At 50.7% G+C, this 19,442-nt stretch overlaps 3 protein-coding genes across 8 annotated transcripts in view; 1 reads left to right on the top strand and 2 right to left on the bottom strand.

Annotated features, from left to right (window-relative positions):
* The window catches only part of LOC104377197 (GON-4-like protein), a 29,098-nt gene extending 27,756 nt beyond the window's left edge, over positions 1-1,342 (top strand). For all 6 annotated transcript variants that reach the window (XM_086628435.1, XM_086628431.1, XM_086628432.1 and 3 more), the window contains one exon: positions 461-1,342. In XM_086628435.1, coding sequence (XP_086484561.1) covers positions 461-610 — 150 coding nt within the window. In that variant the 3' untranslated portion in view covers positions 611-1,342. The remainder of the gene's footprint in view (positions 1-460) is intronic.
* On the bottom strand, positions 1,313-5,419 carry MSTO1 (misato mitochondrial distribution and morphology regulator 1). Its single transcript, XM_086628437.1, has 14 exons — positions 5,345-5,419; positions 5,091-5,214; positions 4,951-5,017; positions 4,811-4,880; positions 4,566-4,614; positions 4,108-4,246; positions 3,901-4,018; positions 3,674-3,808; positions 3,404-3,556; positions 2,742-2,873; positions 2,399-2,583; positions 2,046-2,147; positions 1,834-1,955; positions 1,313-1,571 (listed from the first exon to the last, which is right to left on the bottom strand). Exons 1-14 carry the CDS (start codon positions 5,417-5,419, stop codon positions 1,333-1,335), a joined length of 1,710 nt encoding a protein of 569 aa, XP_086484563.1. The 3' UTR covers positions 1,313-1,332.
* Positions 5,420-5,616: 197 nt separating this feature from the next.
* On the bottom strand, positions 5,617-19,402 carry DAP3 (death associated protein 3). Its single transcript, XM_086628383.1, has 13 exons — positions 19,365-19,402; positions 17,588-17,634; positions 14,095-14,217; positions 10,994-11,095; positions 10,125-10,233; positions 9,572-9,664; positions 8,772-8,902; positions 8,297-8,377; positions 7,728-7,886; positions 7,274-7,333; positions 6,504-6,593; positions 5,784-5,901; positions 5,617-5,702 (listed from the first exon to the last, which is right to left on the bottom strand). Exons 2-13 carry the CDS (start codon positions 17,627-17,629, stop codon positions 5,617-5,619), a joined length of 1,194 nt encoding a protein of 397 aa, XP_086484509.1. The 5' UTR covers positions 17,630-17,634; positions 19,365-19,402.
* Positions 19,403-19,442: the final 40 nt, after the last annotated feature.

The following is a 19,442-nucleotide window of genomic DNA, read 5'->3' as shown; positions in this document are numbered from 1 at the left end:
CCAATTGCAAATAAAAAAACCCAAAACAAACCCTGATCCGTTCTGTTGGAGCCAGAAGTCCTGACTGCCACGGTCCTTTGCACCATGTCACCGTTGATATTCCAGCCCCGTGTTTGGAACCAGAATTGTTTCAGTGACTGCTACTGGGGTCCTCACCCTTCTCCTCCAATACAAGGAGCCTGCCGGGGTTTGTCTCAGCCTTCCCCACACCCACTGCCCAGGAATTTTCCTAAACTATCAGTTTTTTACCTGCAAGTCAGTAGAATGTAACTGTTCTTCAAAAGACAAGAGAACCCAGTGCTCTTCGTTTCTCTTTCCCTTTATGACTGAATCTTGTCTAAAATGTGACTGTGGGGTTGTTTTAACATAGAAGCACAAAACACTCTGAACTTTGTAATACAAAACTTCCATTTTGTACCACTTCTTATGTCACTAGTCATGGATTTGCTTTGTTCTCCAGGTATCCCACAGGTTCAGAGAACTGATGAGGCTGTTTCATACATCCTGTGATGGGAGCTCTGAAGATGAGGAGGACGCAACTAGTACCAGTAACACAGACCAGTTGTCAGATAAAGATCTTCTGCTTTCTGAGGAAGAACCTGATGACTAAGGTTTTTCTGGCTTAATAAGCTACTGACTGCATCGGAAGGAGAGTTGTTTGCCAGTTTGCTGCTAGACAGGTGCTGAGGATAAAGGAAAAATGTTTGCACAGGTACTTCAGATAGCACCTTTTTTTTTTTGTTGTTCACTTTCCTGCTACTCTTCTGACAAGCTGCACTTCTCAGTCTGTATCAAACTAAGAGTGAAGAAAGGTGTTAGGGGGGCAGCGTCCTCTAGAACCTGTGTGGGGAGTTTCAACAATGAAATGACAGAAGCGATGTCTGCGGACACTGACCTCACTCCAGGGTGAAGACTGGGCCACCAGCCTTTGCAAAGAACATGTAGATATTGTATCATAAGATGTCTGTTTTCATGTGGAACAAACACATGATTTTTTTGCAAGTTTTCCTCTTGTGTTGTTGATTGTACGTGGGAGAGTTATGAGCTGAATTCTGTATTTATTGTGTGGTCATTCTAACAGGCGGAGCAAATTCACTTTGCAAAGTTTTTTAAAAAACCAACCCCAAACATACAAAACAGCCCCAAAAGAGCAGCTTTCCTCCTTTACAACACAACTGCAAGTAGCTGGACAACTTAAGCCAGCCTTTGTAACAGAATTTTGCTGAAAGGAAAAGAAAGTAGCAGTTGGACCATCTTTAAAGCCATTCCCTTTATTTGGAAAGTGATCTTAAAGATATTCTTAATTCCACTATCTCTAGTAATAAAGATGAGTTAGTCTGAATCTGCTTCATCTTCAGATTCATCTGCTTCAAACCCCATTTCATAGCACTGGGACAGAGTTCTCAGCTCATGTAAGGCCTCCTGGAAGTCCTCCTGCTCGACGCCGGCAGCAAAGAAGCTGGCCCATCGCCGCGTGTTCAGCCTCTGCAGGTCCTTGTACAAGCCGTAGAGCAGCGTGTGCAGAACCGGTGAGGACTGCAGGGCTGCGAGCACAGGGATGCTCTCGACAGCTGCAGGGAAAGACATCTCTGGGATATTTAAACAATCAACATTTATTTCCCTACCCTCTTCTACTTTACCTGAATGCAGCATAGCATAAGCGTTGCTCAACACCGATAATTTTTGCCCTACAGACACTCAAGAGTGTCATGGTTTGTGGGTTTTGGTTTTGTTTGTTTGTTTTTTTTTTTAACTAATTTTCACCTCTGTTAGACCCTACTGCCCCCACATCAGCTCCTCCTGTTGCAAAGTCGGTTTCAGGGGCTTAGTTACCTGCTGAGGAGTATCTGGCAGGTCTGTCCAGGAGAAGGAAGCCTTGTCTGGTCAGAAGAGGAGAAAAAAACTGGGGGTACGGAGGTAGAGTTTTACATGGCTGCTCAAGCACATGGGACGTGCTGTAAGGAAGAAGGTGAATAAAGTGACCCAAAACTCGCTCTCACTCCAGTTTCCAGCGGTGTTGCCTGTTCCAAGAGGCCGTTACCCACCTGAACGTCCCAGGAAACACAGTGTGTACGTAACGCTGCAGGACCTGCTCGGTGCTCTCGCAGGTGTGCAGCGGAGACGGGGGCGGCTTTCCTGGACACCTGCTGCAAAGAAAATCCATTCATGGTTCTGCAGGGGACTTGACTGAAAACTTCAGTGCCTCAGCCACTCGTTAGCTCTTTTGCTGTAGTCAGCAGCATAGAACTGGCTACATCACCAGACTTTTTTCCCCCCTTTTCTCCCCCATTCAGCTGATGCTCCTGATAGGAGGATTGTGAACGACTTCTGTAAGAAATCTTTGCTGTTGAGAGCAGCCGAGTCCTGAAGGGCAAAGTGCCGTTCGGATGCTGGTTACCTGATGGGACTTTCTTTGCAAACCCCTCGTAGCACAACGGACTGAGCGAAACAGCAGCTGATCTTTGGCTCCCTACATGAAGACAAAAGCTTCCAGGGCACGTCCTGCTGGTAGGCACATAAAGTATCGGGGAGCGAGTAGCCACGTAGGGCAGGGAAGGGGACAGAAGCCCAGGCAGCCACAACCTACGAGTCAGAGAGGGGGTGACAAATCACCCTCGGAACACGCTCCCCATACCCCGTTACGTGCGCGTGGACGGGAAGCAGAACAGCAGCTCTTGCCGACAGCAGTAGTTCAGACAGAGCCGAAAGGACGGGGAGGCTGCTGCTCGCCACGCTCCTACCTTTCTGCCAGAGAAGTTCAGTGTTTCAGCAAGGTGCATCATAGAGCCCTGAGAGGAACAGAGCCGGTAAGGAGCAGTGAGGGTGTCAAGCGCTGCTGCCAAAATCGCGCTGCTGTGGTAGTTAAGTGATGCCTACGGAGGGAGACAAACGGAAGAGTTAGAGGATGCGTTAAATTCCTCTGTTCCGTAACCGATTTTTCTATATTTAACTTCAGCATATTGTAAGTTGTGCTTTTATAGAGGTTGTGTTTAAGGGTTGTTTCAGGTTTTGGATAAGCAAGTCAGCTGTTGCTGGTTTTCTTGTCAGCAGCTTCTTAGTGCTCAGACAAGGCTGGAGTTACATACTCCACAGGTGAAGAATAATACAGTAGAGCATTTTTTCAGTGCCAAAGCTGAAGGCAGTACACCAACGGCAAGACTGCAAAAAAGGAAAGGTGTTAATATTTTCTAAAGTATGAAAAAACTAGGGGAATGAAAAGTCAGCTAACAGCGAAAAAGCAGGGGAAAAAAATACAATCTTCTCTGCTTAGCAGAACAGAATAATGAAAAAACATTGCCAAAAACACGTATGCAGAAAACACTTTGAGAGTGGTAAATCTGAAAATGCTGCAAGCCAGCCAAGGTGGGTGTTGTTTCCAAGTAAAACTCTATACAGTACGTACGTCATAGCTGATATACGGAAATGTAACGGGAGGCTGGGGCTTGATTCCCAGACTCCCACTGAGCGACAGGGGGCAAAAGAGCGAGCTGTGACTGGAGAGATGGACAATTCCTAGGGCTGTGTTCATCAGTCTGTAAAAATTCTTCTGAGGATCCTAGGAGGGGGGAAAAATCCAACCGTTAGAATCTCAAAGACGCAAACAAGAACCAGTCTAATCCAGACTGGGCATGGAAGCATCGCCTGTTCTTGTTCTTCCCCATTGTTTACTTACTCCCACGTTACTCAGGGCTGGAGTCAAGCCCCAGGTCAGGATTCCTTTTCCTGAATACTCATCGTAGAGCAGTTCTGTCACCTTGGCACCAACTCCAGAGAATCCATTGTGTAGGTCACAGAGGACTTGAAACCCCTGTGTAAAACGATGGCAGCCTCTGAGATTCTACTTAATCTTGAACAGAAAGTTTCTTGAAAGAAAAGGGAGTTTGGACTAAGCTGTCAAACCTGCAGATAATCACACTCTTCAACATAAAAATGCAACCGATCTTCCAGCTCCTCTATGCAGCCAGGATCCTGCAGGAGACTTTCACCTTGTCCAAAGGCTTCCAGACTACCACAGTCCCTAAGACAAAAATAGGGAGAAAAAAGCTTATTCCATCACCTCTTAATTTTTCCTTGAAGCTCGTGCTCTGGACAACCTCTAGGCCATACCTGTCGTGCACGTACTGACGGATGACATAAACGCTCTTGGGATGCAAGTGCACATTGAGGTAATCAGACCAGACCCGCACGCTGCTGCCCGAGCAAACCTCCTGGGAAACCGCGAGTCGCGAAGGGGCCGGAGATGCGCCTGGAACGAGACAGATGAAAAGAGCAAAGGTCTTTGCAACTCTGAACATCCCCTTGAATATGGAAAACAAAGCCTGCTTTTTATCTCATTGAGTTTCTTAACCTATTTGCTGTTCTCTGACTCGTCTTTCTGTAAGCAAAGAAATCTTATCCCATAGTTTTCCTTCTCCCCTCATGCTTGTTCACTGACAAGTTGTCCAGCATCAGCCTGCTGGCGCGGGCCTCCTCCTGCCTTTCTCTTCCATCCCAGTAAAGCAAAGCCCTGGGGTCAGCTCAGACTGGACAAAACACAAGTAAACGCGCAGAAAACGCACCGGCACCTTGGTCCGAAGGGCTGGAACTTCCCTTTCCATCAGCGGCAGCGTCTTCCTAAGGAAAAAGCCGAGGTGCGGCCGTTACGTGACACCTTGCCTCATCCTTCCACGTGTTGCCGGGCAGGAAGTTTCAGCAAACGTCACGGGGGAAGCAAACCCGAGAGGAGCCGGTGCTGCACCCGGCGGCTCCGGGCACCGCTTCGTGCCCCGGGCTGCCAGCCGCCGCCCCCCTCCCCCCCGCCCGCCCTCACCGTCCGGTCTCCGGCGTCCCGCGGCGCGGAGCCCCCGGCGCGCTCCGGGTAGGCGGCGACCTCCCCGTCCCTGCAACACAAACCGGCGGCAGCTGCCGGCGGCCCCGCGCCGCCCCCGGCCCGCCCCGCCCCGCACTCACCAGGCCAGCGGCGCCTCCGGGCCCGCGCCGTCGGGCCGCCCGCCGGGGCTCAGCGCGCCCACGCCGCCTGCGAGAGAGGCCGGTCACGGCGGGGCCGGTCACGGCGGGGCCGCCCCCCCCCCCCCGCGCCCCCCCGGTACCTTTCAGCTCCAGCGCCACCAGGCGCGGCGTGTGCGTCTCCCGCCCGCCGGGCTCCCGCCCGGGACGGAGCAGCGCGGCGGCGCGCAGCTCGGCGGCATCGGCGGGGCCGCGCAGCGCGGCTGCCTGCGGGGGGAGCGGCTCAGACCCGCGCCCGGTCCTCCCCGCGCGCCGCCCGGTGCCTCGGTCCTCCCCTCCCCCTGCACCGCCCCGGCCCCGGTCCCCCCGCCCCGCCCCGGCCCCGCGGCCCCCGCACCTGCAGCCCCCACCAGTGCGCGCCCACGCAGCCCGCGTAGTGCCCGAGCTGCACCGTCACCGCCTCCCCCGGCATCGCTCCCGCGCCCCGCGCTGCCCGCGGCGGATGCGCCTCCCACCCCAGCGGCGGGAACGCCGGAAGCGCGTCAGCACCGGCCCGCCCCCGGCCCGCCCGCCCGTCCGTCCGTCCGTCCGTCCCCCCCCGAAGGCGGACACCGACACCGACACCGACACCGCGAGGGCGCTGCCGCCGCCGCTCCGGCCTTTATTGCGCTACAGGGGCCCCGCCAGCCGCTCCAGCTGCCGCGGGTTGGAGCCGCTCAGGAAGCGCAGCTCCTCCTTGCCGTCCTCCGTGCGCGCTGCAAGACAGACGGGGCGTTGGGGGCGCGGGCTCCGCCGGGAGCCCCCCCGCCCCCGCGCCGCCCCCCGGGGGAACGGACCTTTCTCGTGCTGCAGCCACCTGCGGTGCAGGTAGTAGCGGTAGCAGCTCTCGAACTCCCGCGGGCTGTAGTTGGGGACCGGGATGGGGACGAAGGGGTCCAGCGCGTCGAAGCCCTCCTGCAGAGGGAAGGCGAGTGTGAGATGGCCCGGTCCGAGCAGGAGATGGCCCGGTCCGAGCGGGAGATGGCCCGGTCCGAGCGGGAGATGGCCCGGTCCCAGCGGCAGATGGCCCCGTACAAGCAGGAGATGGCCCGGTCCGAGCAGGAGATGGCCCGGTCCCAGCGGGAGATGGCCCGGTCCGAGCGGGAGATGGCCCGGTCCGAGCGGGAGATGGCCCGGTCCCAGCGGCAGATGGCCCCGTACAAGCAGGAGATGGCCCGGTCCGAGCAGGAGATGGCCCGGTCCCAGCGGGAGATGGCCCGGTCCGAGCGGGAGATGGCCCGGTCCCAGCGGCAGATGGCCCCGTACAAGCAGGAGATGGCCCGGTCCGAGCAGGAGATGGCCCGGTCCCAGCGGGAGATGGCCCGGTCCTCGGGCAGAGGTGGCCAGGAGAGGGCACAGCTCGGCCGCGCACAGGCTCGGGCGGAGGTAATTCACAGGGGAATAAAGATGATGTGGGGCTAAAGCAAAGCCTGTCCCCTGAACGGAACGCAGCTCCCAAACCGGGATTCCTGCTCGGTTCCCAAAGGGAAGTGGGGAGGGAAGAGCCCGAGACTCACCTTTCCCAGCAGCTCCTGGGGCAAATAGGCAGAACTGGGTTTGAAGAGTGAGCCGGTCTGGCTGAGGGTTGTCACAATAGCACCTCCGTTCTGAAGGAAAGGTGGAGGAGAAACCCTTTTAGCTGCTAAGGTAGTATTTGTTTGGAATCAGTTCCTAACTGTGTCACAAGCGAGGTATTTTCTTCTCTGATCTTGAGAATGATCTTGACAATGGACTTACTAAGAGGTTCCTAACTACGTTAACCCTGGCTACTCCAAGCACACATGCAGCACACACGTAGCTGGCGTGTCCAGTGCTGGCTTTAAACCTGTCACTCTCACCCATAAATGGCCTTGAGTTGAAACAGTTGGATTACTTTTAAAAGGACTTCTGTACACCTTCCGTCTGAAGATGACCTGTTAGAGATATTAGCACCCAGGGGATTGGCAAAGAAGCAGGAGTTGACCTCTCATAGCAAAAAGTTTTAACAGTTTTTTTAGGAACAGAAAGTTCTCATTAGTTCAAAAAATCATAAAGTGTCATTAAGGGTTATGAACTACCTGTCGCTCAGGAAGCACGCGGCACAAACTGGAGTTTGGCTCGGTGACCAAGAAAAGCATTGCTATAGACTGGGCTTATTCTCTTCGGGTGGTGTCAGAAGCACGAGGACGTGCGAACCCCGACCAGTCGCACGACGCTCACTCTCCTGCGCTGCAGGAACAGCGCCGTGTCAGATTTGCAGCTTTCGTTTATCAGCGGGCAGCACCCCGAAGGTACAGACCGAACTCACCCAATCATTCATCATCATCTTCCTTAGGTTGTACACAAGCGTCAGCTCCTCTGGAGACACCTGGTGAAGATTGTCCGTATCACGCTTTTGCCAGCAGTTTCTACCCGAGGCGTAATTCCCCCCCCCACTTTGCACCGGACTGGAAGGGTCGTTTGCAGCACTTAGGCGCGGTTTTTTCTTTGCTCTGACTTAGCACTGCAGCACCCAGCAGCGTTACAGGGAGAAATGCCCACATCTCTCCTGCTGTAACAAGACATACACGCGCTTTGTTCTTAAAAAAAGAACAACTTTCTCCAGTAAAAACTGTCTAAACACAGTACAAATTTTGCACATCCCTCCAAGCTAGCAAAACCTAAGATAAGTCTTTCGGGGATCACTATGGAACTTAAACAAAACACCGTGCTCTGCTCTCCCTGGAGCAGGAACACAAATGTCAGAGCAGGTTGCTTCTTACCGGGCTTTTGTCTTCCTTCTTCAACGTGGTCCTTCCCCAGAGCGCGTTGACGCCGTCCACTGCCACGAGCAGTCGGAATGAGCCGAGACGACACTGCTGCTTTATCTCTTTCAGCACAACCCCTACAGCGTCGCTGGCGTTCCTCACGCGAGCTAAACCCTTTCGGGAGGAAAAGGCACGTAACTCAGGTTGGTTTCCTCGTTAATCTGTAGTGCTGGCAGCTTTGGCCGCTGTCTGCCCTTTCTGAGGGGGAAGGAAGATAAAATGATGGTCAACAACCCATTCATTCCGTTCAAAGGAGCGATCTGATCCAAGGTACTGAGTATCAAAGAAGTAGGAACTTCCAAATTCTAATTTTTGCCTCTACCCAAGTTCTCTGTACGGCTTCCTTTAAAGCGCCACCACACCTTCCACAATGTTTTATGCAACCACCTTGTTGACAGGGAAATGCCTTCCATTTCCAAGAACTGGTATTTGTAAGATCTTTAGAAGCAATTTGTTCTACATACACGATGATGGGATCTTCTAATAAAGGTGAGGCAAAGCCAGAAGCACTTGTTGTTCCTTACCTGCTCCACCACCTCACCCAACGGTCTGCCCTCCTCTGTGCTTTCTCGTTTGCCCCACACATATTTTCTTTGTGTTTTTATCTGCAGTAAGAGAACTACAATTAAACTGGGAACTAAGTAGTGCAAAGGCAGCTTGGCAAGTCTGGATGGCAAGATTCCTGGTCCTTGGCTAGTGTTGAACACTAGTGCAGAATCTGGGACAAGCATTCATCGCAAATAGCCATCCCCACAGAGGGGATGCAAAATACTTCTTTTCCTACAGAAATGGAATTCCAATGAAGGGTAGGGTTTGTGGGTTTGTAAGCAATATGAGTGTGTGCAGGAACACCCGAAGCATTTCTTGAAAAATGAGCAAATCTAGAATTTGCGTCACGGTGCTCAGTGACAAGGAGCACACGCACGTGCAGCCCCTCAGAGGTGAGTCTGTGGGCAGTTCTTGGCTGCCAACCAAAACACCTTGGTAGGCTCTACAGACCTCCTTTAGGAAGTGCTCATTTGAGGCCTTGAAGTTCTTGAGCCAGAAGGATGCTTGCAAAGGCTGATCAAGCCGTTCTTTGTTATAGGAAGACTGCATAAGCTCCTTGCAGTTTTTCACCCAGAGATGAGCTGTAAGCAGAAGAAAACAGTTGCTTTTTTAAAAAAGTCAAAATAATTGTATGAGTTGGGTGGTGGGGTGTGTGTTTGTATCTCTTATCCTTATTCTGCTATGCTGATAAGAAAATCATGCCGTCCTTAATGGACAAGACTCTCCCTTGACATCCAATGATAGGACAAGGGGAAACGGATCTAAGCTGGAACACAGGAGGTTCCGCTTAAACTTGAGGAAGAACTTCTTCCCAGTAAGGGGAACAGAGCACTGGAACAGGCTGCCCAGAGAGGCTGTGGAGTCTCCTTCTCTGGAGATGTTCCAAACCCGCCTGGACGTGTTCTTGTGTGATCTGATCTAGGTGGTCCTGCTCCAGCAGGGGGACTGGAGTAGATGATCCTTTGGGGTCTCTTCCAATCCCTGACATTCTGGGATTCTGTGATTGAGAACAGAGGAGGACACACAAACCCACACACAGTATGTCTCCTGTCGTACTCGTTAACAGTGGGGAAAAAAAGACGGACTATGTGAAAATAACTAATTATGTTCTACTTTATTTTGGGGGTTTGTGCTTTAGAAGCCTTCTCCGCTATGGAAGACACAAGGATAATTTGCTGTGGCCTATCCTGCACCTTCCAGGTCAGCAAGTGTATGTGATGTAGTCGCACAAACAGCGTGGGTGTTCTTACCATCTGGGATGTGCAGCACCAGCCAGCCTTGCCTTGCGCAGTAGTGAACCACGTGACACAGAGTCATGGTTTTCCCTGTTCCTTTCTCGCCGTCTCCAACACGGACTGTCAAGGAAAGTCTCCAAAAAAACACCTCCATTTATACTTGACTGTAATTCCTTCACAAAAGGCATAACAGAAGTTCCAAGGTCATAAAAGCAGGGATGGCATTCCATCATGCTTTGGTTCAGCAGCAAACCTAGCCTGAAGAGCTCCTTCTCCCTATATCCTCCCACCCCACGATATCAGAGCTGATGATTTCCATTCCCTTAATCGTACAGAGAGCCCTATTTGTGGATCTGTGCCATAAGCCAGATCAGGCTTAAAAGACAAGCATACAAGGTTCGTGAACTTCCCAGATTAGCTTTGCTGACAACAGACACGTGGTAGAAACCACCTCCTGAAGACTAAACCACAGCGGTCAGCACAGGATCAAAACATCACCCTCGTCTGCGGGAACTCGCCCCCTCACGTTTAATTTGCATTCTGCCACCACGTGAGGGATAAAAGATACAGATCACGTATCTGACAGCTGGGTGCGCGAAGTTGGAGTTCTTCAGGTAAGTGAAAAGTTCCAGAGCTGGCTTTCGCACCATCAGGCAGGCTTCATTGAAGGTCTTAATCTGAGAAGAAGAACAGAACATGAACCAGAAGCCGGGTACTGGCACACTACAGCTGTTCCTGACACCACTCCATCTCTGGCTGGTACTGGGCAGGGTCTGAACGCCCACTGCTCTCCCCTTGTCTACCGGGCCCGTCCTTTCAGCCTAGAAGTTGCTCAAGCATGACTTCCCCTTGGTGAAGCCGTGCTGACTGCCCCTGATGACTTTCCTGTCCTTTGTGTGCCTGGAAATGGTTTCCAGCATTAGCTGTTCCACCACCTTCCCAGAGACTGAGGTGAGGCCGACTCATTCACTGAGAATCAAAAGCCCCCACCCAGGATTACTCACTCCCAGCTAAGAAATCCGTTGCTAAACTCAAGCAGGCAGCCTACCTTAGCTGCTGATGGAGCCTGACCCAGTCACGGCACCATCTGTCTCACAACAGAAATCAGGATATTTTGTGGCTGATACAAACTTAGGAGACAGCCTGTTTCATACAGAAATGTAACTGTGGAAAATGTTTCTCTAATTTATTATGTACCCAGAAGTTAGGGATGAAAAATACCGGACAGAATGTTGCCCAAGGTGGAATCCTCAGACCCTTCTGCCACTTCTGATGTGTTTTGGATGTAAAACATAACGGTGAGGGCCAGGAATAACTGCATGCTTGCGGCACATCACTCTATCTCATTCCCCCAGGAAGGCACCGCAGTTACACGACGGATCTGGTCCTTCCCCCCCACCAGCCCGCTCCGTACAAACGTGCTGCAGGACAACGTGCCTGCTGCTGGAAGCGAGAGGGCAGCCCGTGCGGAAAGACGGCCTTCACCTCCTCCAGCGGGATGCTGTAGTGACGACCCTCGTGCTGTTCCGCGTGGTTGGCCTGGAAGGCAAAACGCAAACTGCAACGCTCGGCAAAGTCTGGCACCTCTTCTCTGGATACAGAATGGAACAGGGAGGGAACACTCGACCAAAGCAAGTGTCTGGTTACTGGGCGTCAGGAGAACCAGCATATTAAAGCACAGCAGGAATCGTTGTGTCAGGACACTACTGGCAGATGCTTCGGAGGAGCACAAAGGATATCCTCCCTGGCAATAGACAATACAGGGATTCCCTGAGCGTGTATATTAACCGCTGTGTTTTGTGGGCACTGGTGGCCCTATGCTTCGTGAATTTATCTAACCTTTCATTAGTCCACTCGTACTTCTGGTCGCCACAATACCGTAACAGTAATACGATCCCCTTTGAGTTATCTGACAGGTTGAAATTTCTTTCCTTAAGTCTGCGACATTGTGTTTTCTGGTTTGGCCTTGCTCTCTCAGCAGTAATTCCCAATATGCCATTTGCCTTTTTAACTAGCACTGGTTGCTTGAGAACTGTTTTCTGAGTCCCTTGTTGTGACATCAGTGGTCAGTGTTATTCCTCCTGTGGACTTGCATCATTCTGCATTTATTTATCGTGACTTCTTCAGGATCTCTGACTATGAGCTCGAAGAAGTGGTTGTTGCTGGTATCTGAAAATTAATATCCATGTTTCGTGCCTTGTCACACATCCTTATGTCTTCCCTTCACGATTCTATTTTCCTTCCACACAACACTGGCAAAGCCCGTGTTTGTTTACTCTTGGTCCAGTCATCAGGTTTTGTGCCTTGTCTAATGAGGACAGCACATGGACTATTCTGCAGTACTTCCTCTGTGACTTTTAGCAACTTTTGTGCCAAGCTTTGAAGCTTATATCATGGCCTGGTCTGCACTTTTCCATGGGTTTAAAGTCAAAAAATCCTTCTCTATATTCTTGTGCATCCCAATCTCTTGCTTCCATGTAGGCTGAGATGGAATCAGAATGTAACAACTTTACAATGTAACAATAAGGAAAACACCTTATTTTGCATAATAATCTTCCAGGGAAAAGTAGTTTTATTTACTATTCAGAAAGAAAAAGAAGTGGTTGTAATTTCTGCCAGCTTTAGCAGATTTAGGGGCTGATCCAGACTTTTCTGGTATTCCTTATTGGCTTTGGTGTAGACCCAGGGCTTGATTTACTGAGGCCCAGCACAGATGAAACAATACTGGAGTGGGCTGGGATGCTCACTGCAGTCTGGCTGACAAATGGTTTGACCAGAATGAATGGAGGGGGGTGGGAAGAAGGGTTGTGATGAGTACTGCTCCCCTGACCTGGCTGCCTGCTGCTCTCCTCACATGATCCTGGCTATGTGTTAGTCTCCCTCTCTTTCTTCAGACCAGATTTGCAGCCTTCCAGCATGCAACATGCCTGTTCTCTTATCTCCTGCACCCCCCTGCCTCCACTGGGAAAAGCCCACCGTAACTGCGCCCCTATTCCATACCTTACTGAAGGCAGGTCACTGTGTCCTGGACTGTATGGTCTACCTTGGTACAGCTGCAGGATGCAAGGTACCCACAGGTTTGCCAGGCTACTCATATGAAGAAACCATTTGGCAACTTCAGCAAACTACTCTCGAAGCTGCTTGAGTTGCCAATCTGGTGTTTACTGGTCAGTAAATCTTAGCAACAGGAAGAAAATGAAGAAACCTGGCTAGTCAATAGCTGTAAGCAGATGTTGCTTGGAGATAGACAGAAGAGGAGAACTATTAAGAGAGACTTCAGTCTCTTGCCACGCAGAGCTGTATTTCAAACCCTGGGCTGGATTCCCTAGAGTTTTCCTGCACGTGTTGGACACAGACTAACAGCACCTGTGTTTCTGCATGGCAGTTTTATCTGTGGACTCGAACAGAAGAGCAATACTCCAGAGACCATTTTCATTCTCAGTTTCATCACTGACTTGCTGCATAACCTTGGGCAAATTCCTTCACTCTTCAGCTCCTACATCTGTAAAGTGGGTCAGTATCTTTATCCTCATGTTTAGTCACTTTGAGTTTTGCTAATGGAAAGGTATATAAAAACTCAAGTCTTATTAAAAATCTGGTTTTCATCTGGCCTTCTTAATCCATTTTTAATGGGACTTTCTGGTGCACAAGCACGGTGCATTCAGAGCTGCGGGGCTTGCTGCGGAAGCGAGCCAGCAGAGCCTCCCTGCTGCAGCCTGCGCTCCGCAGTACAGCAGGGCTGAGGAACGCCGCTCTCATCAATTAATAAGCAACGGCGGTTGTCGCCAAACATCAGGCACGTGAAGTCAGAATGCCAAAGCCAGTTGCCTGGCAACATAAATGGTAGGCACAGGACAGTGGGGACAATCCTTGCCATCTGGACTCTTCTGTGCAATCTATAGAGACACTCGCATCACGTGGGTAAGATCATCTGCATGCTGCTGTTTCCATGGAGACCCCAGAGGAATCGGTATTGAAAGACTCCAATTACAGAGGCAGCAGAAAAGCACCTCAAAGGCTTATTCGATTCATTTATTCCACTTCATTTTGTGCTTGAGACGGAGAGTGTGAGGCTGGAATTATGATGCTGGAGAGCTGTGCTGTGCTGAGGTCATCGGGTGTGTTTTTTATCCCCCTTCATAGCCAATTTGGGGAGGTTAGTCAGGGAAGAATAACCCTGAAGTTGAAATTAATGGTGTCTGATGACAAGATAAGCCACATCTGAGCTTCTACAATACACAGTCTACCTCATCTATGCAGCTATAGAGAGGGAATCAATACTTGTTCCCAGGGGCTTTCGGGCAGAGGACCAGCCCTGTCTTGTTTAAAGCCAGGCAGATGCACGGCCGTGGCTCGCTGTCCTCTGGGCTGGGAGCCATGGTCTGGATACCTGTTATTAGCCCTGTGTACTCCCTTCCCTCACCTTTACTAGAAGAACACAGTCCCAGTAAGCACTCCTGGCTCCAGCACGTCCACAGACTGACTGATGGAATTCATGCACTTGCTGTCTGACAGTAACAATCGTGGCAGCAACTCACCGGGTCATTCTCGCTGGTATAGAAAACTGCTCTTGGTCCTTCTGCCAGTGTTTGGACGTCCTGGCTGACAACGGAACTTAAGCAATCCTTGGCTGCCGTATGGAGGGCATACCCACAGTCCAACTAAGGAAAGAAAAAGGCAAACAGGCAACAAACTTCTCAGCAGTCAAAGATTACCAGTAAAAAATCCCAGTAATTGTTTTCTAAACTCACTGCATGCACATTATGACTGGGTCAAGGTAGCACGCAATACAGAATGGAATTCTCTGCAATTAGAATACAAATTCTTCATCAGAATGTAAATCCATCATGAAAAAACACCGCTTTAGAACCACATTTCATGTTTAGATGCCTGCTTCTAAGCCAGTTCCATTCACTGAAGTCATCTACCACCTCAAGCCATCTCGAGAGCCAAGCCCAGCCCCTGGAAGAGTCATCCCCTTCAGGAGTGCTTAAGAGCACAAGTGCAGCCACTAAGGTCTTACTGCTGGGAAGTTCCCACAATGTTCCTGCCTACACTGATGAGCAGTAGCTAGTACCTTGAAAATTCCAGATGTCTAGTAATCCATAATCACCTCACTTATGGAGGGATTAGTGCAGTGCTGCCCACTATTTGATATTTATAATTACGTTCCCTGTGCTGATTTTCCTACCTGTGTCCCTGCATACAGACTCTCTCATTATCACAGACGTGGCTGAGAAACTGAACCAGCCAGCTACGCTGATTAATGCCTTTTTCCCCAGGCAGGCTGCTGAAGCATGCCTGAAAAACCCCGCCAAAATAGGCAACCGAGCGAGCAGTAGAAGGAGAAGCATTTTATCATGTTATGGTAAAAGAAAATATGAGCATTGGCCCATGACTAAAAGAAGTGTATACTCCGAAGAGAGGCAGTGACCAAGGGAAGCAAAACTGAAAGCCACCCTTCACCTTGCTGACTGGAACAGTTGCAGGCTCCCCTGTAAACACAGCAAGTGGTTTCCTATTTCGTCTGTCTGCACAGATGAGAGCAGCCATAAACTAAAGTGTAGAGACAGGAGCAGCTGGTTCAGTTCTCCATGGCATGATGCCATTCTGCTGTCATCAGTTTCCCTCCGGGGGTCATCTGAAAGCCACGAGGGCTCAGAAGAAAGTGTAAGGTGGGATCACCCCCCAGCCTACGTTGAACACGCAGTGCACTCCTGAACCAGCGTGTCAGCACTCTGCTTTAGGGAAGGAACCAAACCAGTTTGTACTCAGCACCAGATACCCCCAGAACAAACCACCGCTACGTAAATGTGGAAGATCACTAAACATTCGCTTTTGACATCACATTTTACAACCCCCTTTTCTTGCTCCCACAATGTTCTTTCCCTCGTCGAATCCAAACGATCAGTTAGGATGTCTTATTTGGCTACGCTTAGTTCAAGCCCACAGAAGTGACTTAATGTACATCCTAGACCAAGGCACTAAGATGTTAATTTAATACATGAATAACTAGAGCGAGCACCTGTCGGCACCTTTTCACCTAGAAAATATCAGCCCTAGGTCATTTCTAGCCTGGAATCAGTGTCCCTCTCATTTATTTGAACATCCCACATTCTCTCCTCCTCAAATCTCCAGGGAATGTCTTGGGGCTGTGAGTTTTGCTCACTTAAAAGTTGAACTTTCTGTTCTGTGGACATTCTTCCTCTGGACCACCTTGTACCAGTCCTTGTCTCTCACCTGTGCCACAGTGGATGGAAATTAAGCAAGGACTGTGCGCTGACTGTGTTCAGTTTTTATGTGTCTAGACTCAGCTCAAGACTTTAGTTGGATCAGCAGTTGGATTCTCTATGGTACGGAAGCCAGTTCCTAACCAGTGCTATGAAGGCAGCTGAAGACAGCACAGTCAGGCAGGCTGCAAGTGTGAGACGGATGGTCCAGTCCTCTGTTCTTGCAGCCAAGTGCGTAGAATTTCTATTTTTCCATCAACAGAACATATCTTTAAATTACTGCATCTTTCTCCTGGACGAATACCACTTTAGACCATCACTTCTTTGAGCCTCAGCATTACACATCTCCCCCAAAACCACCAGCTAGCCTTCCTTTTTGGTCTGGAGCTTGCACTGGGCTGTAGGAGCAGCTTCTAAGTACCTGGAGACATGAAATCCTTCCTAACTCTTTGCAGTGCTCCAAAATGGAGGCAAGCTCCTGGAGCAGTGAATACACCACTACTGTTATCCTGAATTTGAGAGACAGCGTTTGTGAATGACTATGTTTCTTTTTTCAAGAATTTACAAAATCCAGGCACAAGTGCATCTGCATTTTTAACAGGCTACAAGAATACCCCCGGGTGACCTAGAACACCGCTGCTACTGCAGTGTATATTCTGACTTCGTAGCAGCAACATGCCACTGGGTCCCTCCTCCTGATCGGAAGGCAGTGGCTTATCATGCTCCCCTTGGCTTCACACAGGATGCCAGAAACACACACATATACCTTTCTGGCTCACCGTAGAGCTCAGCGTAGGAAATCCTAACACGTACATAAGGTTCTCACGTTCTCACATCATCTTTTAGCACAGTTGATGCTTGTAGTGCAGAGTGGATTTTATAGTAAGTTTCCATCTGCCAAAGGACAGAGTAATCTAACTCAGATCCCTGAAATGGCAGCAAACCATCACGTGGTACATGGAGATTAATCACAAATCATGTGCCATAAGGTGGAGCTGTTCCTACACGATTCCACATATCCGAGTCCAGGAAAGACTGTTTGCTTCGTACAGGCTGCCATGGCAAGTCCAGTACTGTGCACCCAGAACCTCACCTCTGCAAACAAGTACTTGTGCAGCCGTCCTCTGTCAGGACTGCACATCCCTGTGTGCCAGTGAGAAGGCGTTGAAGGGACAACAGCAAACAGAACAACTGGAATTCGTTACCATTAGGGAGTCATTCCAGATATGCAACAGTAATTCATTCTGCTATTGTAATACAAGGAAGCTTAACTGATAACACAGCGCTGCTGCGACAAAGCTAATGTTACTACACCCCCCTGAAGCACTGAGCCATCTTTGGCAAGATCATCTTCCCACCAGCAACACAGACACTGCGAAGGGCTGGCGGTTCTGTTCTGTACGAAGGGCTTCTTCCTTTGTACTTCCCAGCAGTGCAGAGCAAGTAGATTCTCTGCTTTCTGAGAAACACTGGCGTGGAAGGTGTAGAATTTCAGCGCTCTGGACGTTTCAGAAAGCTCAACTTTAGTCTCCTAACTCATGTCTTGGCTAAGCCAATACCCAGGCGTGCTTGCCTGCTCTCTCTCCAGCCAGCAGAATCAATCGCAGGAGGAGTAACACACACAAGTGGTCCCTCCTTCCTTTGCCCATAAGGGGAGTTTACACAACCAGCCTGCAGGAGACACCAGGTTTCTCGATGACGAATGTAAGAAGAATCTCACTTTTTATAGCTGTAAACTGTCATTCCAGGTCACAGGAGAGCTGAAATATTAGAGGCAGCATCACACTGTTACAGGACTTACCTTTCGAGGATGGCAGACGAGTCCTTTCAGACTTCTCAACATTTTTTCTGCAGAGACAGAAGTGGATTTTTTAGGGTTTTTTATTATGATTATTAAGATATCTTACGCTGAGAGAATCGTTCCTGGCCAAAGAGCTTAAAGTCCAGGCACACAAATAATTCAGACAAACTGTCAGAATGCTCTGCAGCAATACAGTTGACATCATTTGCCTAATAAAACAGCATCATTTGCCTAATAAAAACATATCCCATTAATTATGTTGCCTTTTTTCTAGAGACATTTACAAAAATGAACTTTATAAGTAAAGATATTTCATTCGTCTAGTGAGGAGGACAGACTTTTATTGGAGAAGGGCATCTGTTTTGACTGCAACTGTTAAGAGATGTAAGAGCAAGGGCTACACAGTGATTATTTTGAAGAAACTGGAATAATGCAGAGAATGAAGGTACTTCTGTGTTTCCAGCTTCATCCTAATCATATTAATTTATAACTGCTAGTATCTACTAGCAGTAGATAATCATATTAATACACGACTGAGTATCTACTGCTCAACCACCTTTGATTACAGCAGGAGAAAGTACCCACTTGAGCAACTGTGATGCAAAAATAGAGGCAAAAAGGTAAATAAATGAGTTAAATCTGCCATCGCTGCCGGCACTCAAAGCCTTCTTCGGGCCACTTTCTTAGAAGAAAACAATGACGATACGTGACAAAGACGCTTTGAGAATTCTGCGTCTCAGTCAGTTACACCGTGAATTCAACACGAAGAGTGAAAATATCAGCCTGAGGCTGTTTTAGTGCTTTTGCTGTGCCATGCTGGCACGTGCGGCAGAAGAGGAAGGAGAAATCCAGTTCCGCAGGAGAACATATTCCATTTGTTTCAAATCACGGGTTTACCAGTCGACAGAACGGGGATGGGAAAGCTGTTTTCTCAGACACACCAGTAAAATGAAGGAGTCACAAGAACCTGAACGTTTCTTTTCGGTGCCCCCAACATTGCGAGGGAGTTCTTGAACGACGGCTTTAGCACGGTCGTGCCGAACCCCTCTTCCCGAGGGCTGGCGCTCCGCGGGAGAGCGGCTTCAGCAGCAGCAAAGACTCAAACCGCGGCCACTTCACGGATTTGTTCCCGGGCCAAGTCACAGAACTGGCCAACTCAGCGCACCGACCCGTTACTGGCAAAACACCCGCCGCTCGCGGCCTCCAGGGAAGAATTTATAGATCGGGATATAACGTGCCGGAAAAATTACGCCAACGGCCCTGGAAGCGGCATCTGCAGACACCGCCAGTTAAACCCATCAGCCCCCACCGCACCCAGACAACGCTCTGGCTGCTCGCTGGTGATGGATTTACTGCGAGCGCGGGAAGCGCAGGGCGGAAACAACTCCGAGCAACCGGGGCGCTCCCGTCCCTGGCGGGCCGGCGTCCGGGGGCCCGTTCCCCGTTCCTCCCCCCCCCCCCCGCTTCCCTTCCCACGTGCTCCCACCGCCCTCCGCCATTCCCTCTTTCCCTGAGCACCCCTGGGGCTCAGCTAACACAGACGCGCAAAGCGCATCGTTCAACCGGATCTCGGGACGGCGGCCGTTAGCGGGCACCGGGAGCGCTCCCGGTGGAACCCGCGCGGGGGAACCAAAGGCTCTTCCGCTCCCTCGCGCCCCGCCCGCCGCCCCCTCCGCCCGCCGCCGCAGAAGCGGAGCCGCCGACGCGCCGCGCAGACGGGGCCCCCCCGGGACCGGGACCGGGACCGGGACCGGCGCCGCGCGCCCCGGGCACTCACCGCTGGCGGCGCGCCCGCCCCGCTGACGGCATCCGCCGCGCGACGGGCCGCGCGGCCGCTACGGGTGCCGCGCGGGGC

The sequence above is a fragment of the Tauraco erythrolophus genome, chromosome 30 (assembly GCF_009769465.1).
Source record: "Tauraco erythrolophus isolate bTauEry1 chromosome 30, bTauEry1.pri, whole genome shotgun sequence".
NCBI classification, from domain to species: Eukaryota; Metazoa; Chordata; class Aves; order Musophagiformes; family Musophagidae; genus Tauraco; species Tauraco erythrolophus.
This window is presented reverse-complemented; position numbering and strand designations above follow the sequence as displayed.

Coding starts and splice junctions, on each gene's coding strand:
- MSTO1 (XM_086628437.1), bottom strand. CDS start 5,419: ATGCCGGGGGAGGCGGTGACGGTGCAGCTCGGGCACTACGCGGGCTGC. Junction 5,215..5,344: donor CGCACTGGTGGGGGCTGCAG/GTGCGGGGGCCG, acceptor CTCCCCCCGCAG/GCAGCCGCGCTGCGCGGCCC. Junction 3,557..3,673: donor CAGCCCTGAGTAACGTGGGA/GTAAGTAAACAA, acceptor CCCCCCTCCTAG/GATCCTCAGAAGAATTTTTA.
- DAP3 (XM_086628383.1), bottom strand. CDS start 17,629: ATGTTGAGAAGTCTGAAAGGACTCGTCTGCCATCCTCGAAAG. Junction 9,665..10,124: donor AGCTGTCAGATACGTGATCT/GTATCTTTTATC, acceptor TCCGTGTTGGAG/ACGGCGAGAAAGGAACAGGG. Junction 7,334..7,727: donor AGAAGGAAGACAAAAGCCCG/GTAAGAAGCAAC, acceptor AATCTTCACCAG/GTGTCTCCAGAGGAGCTGAC.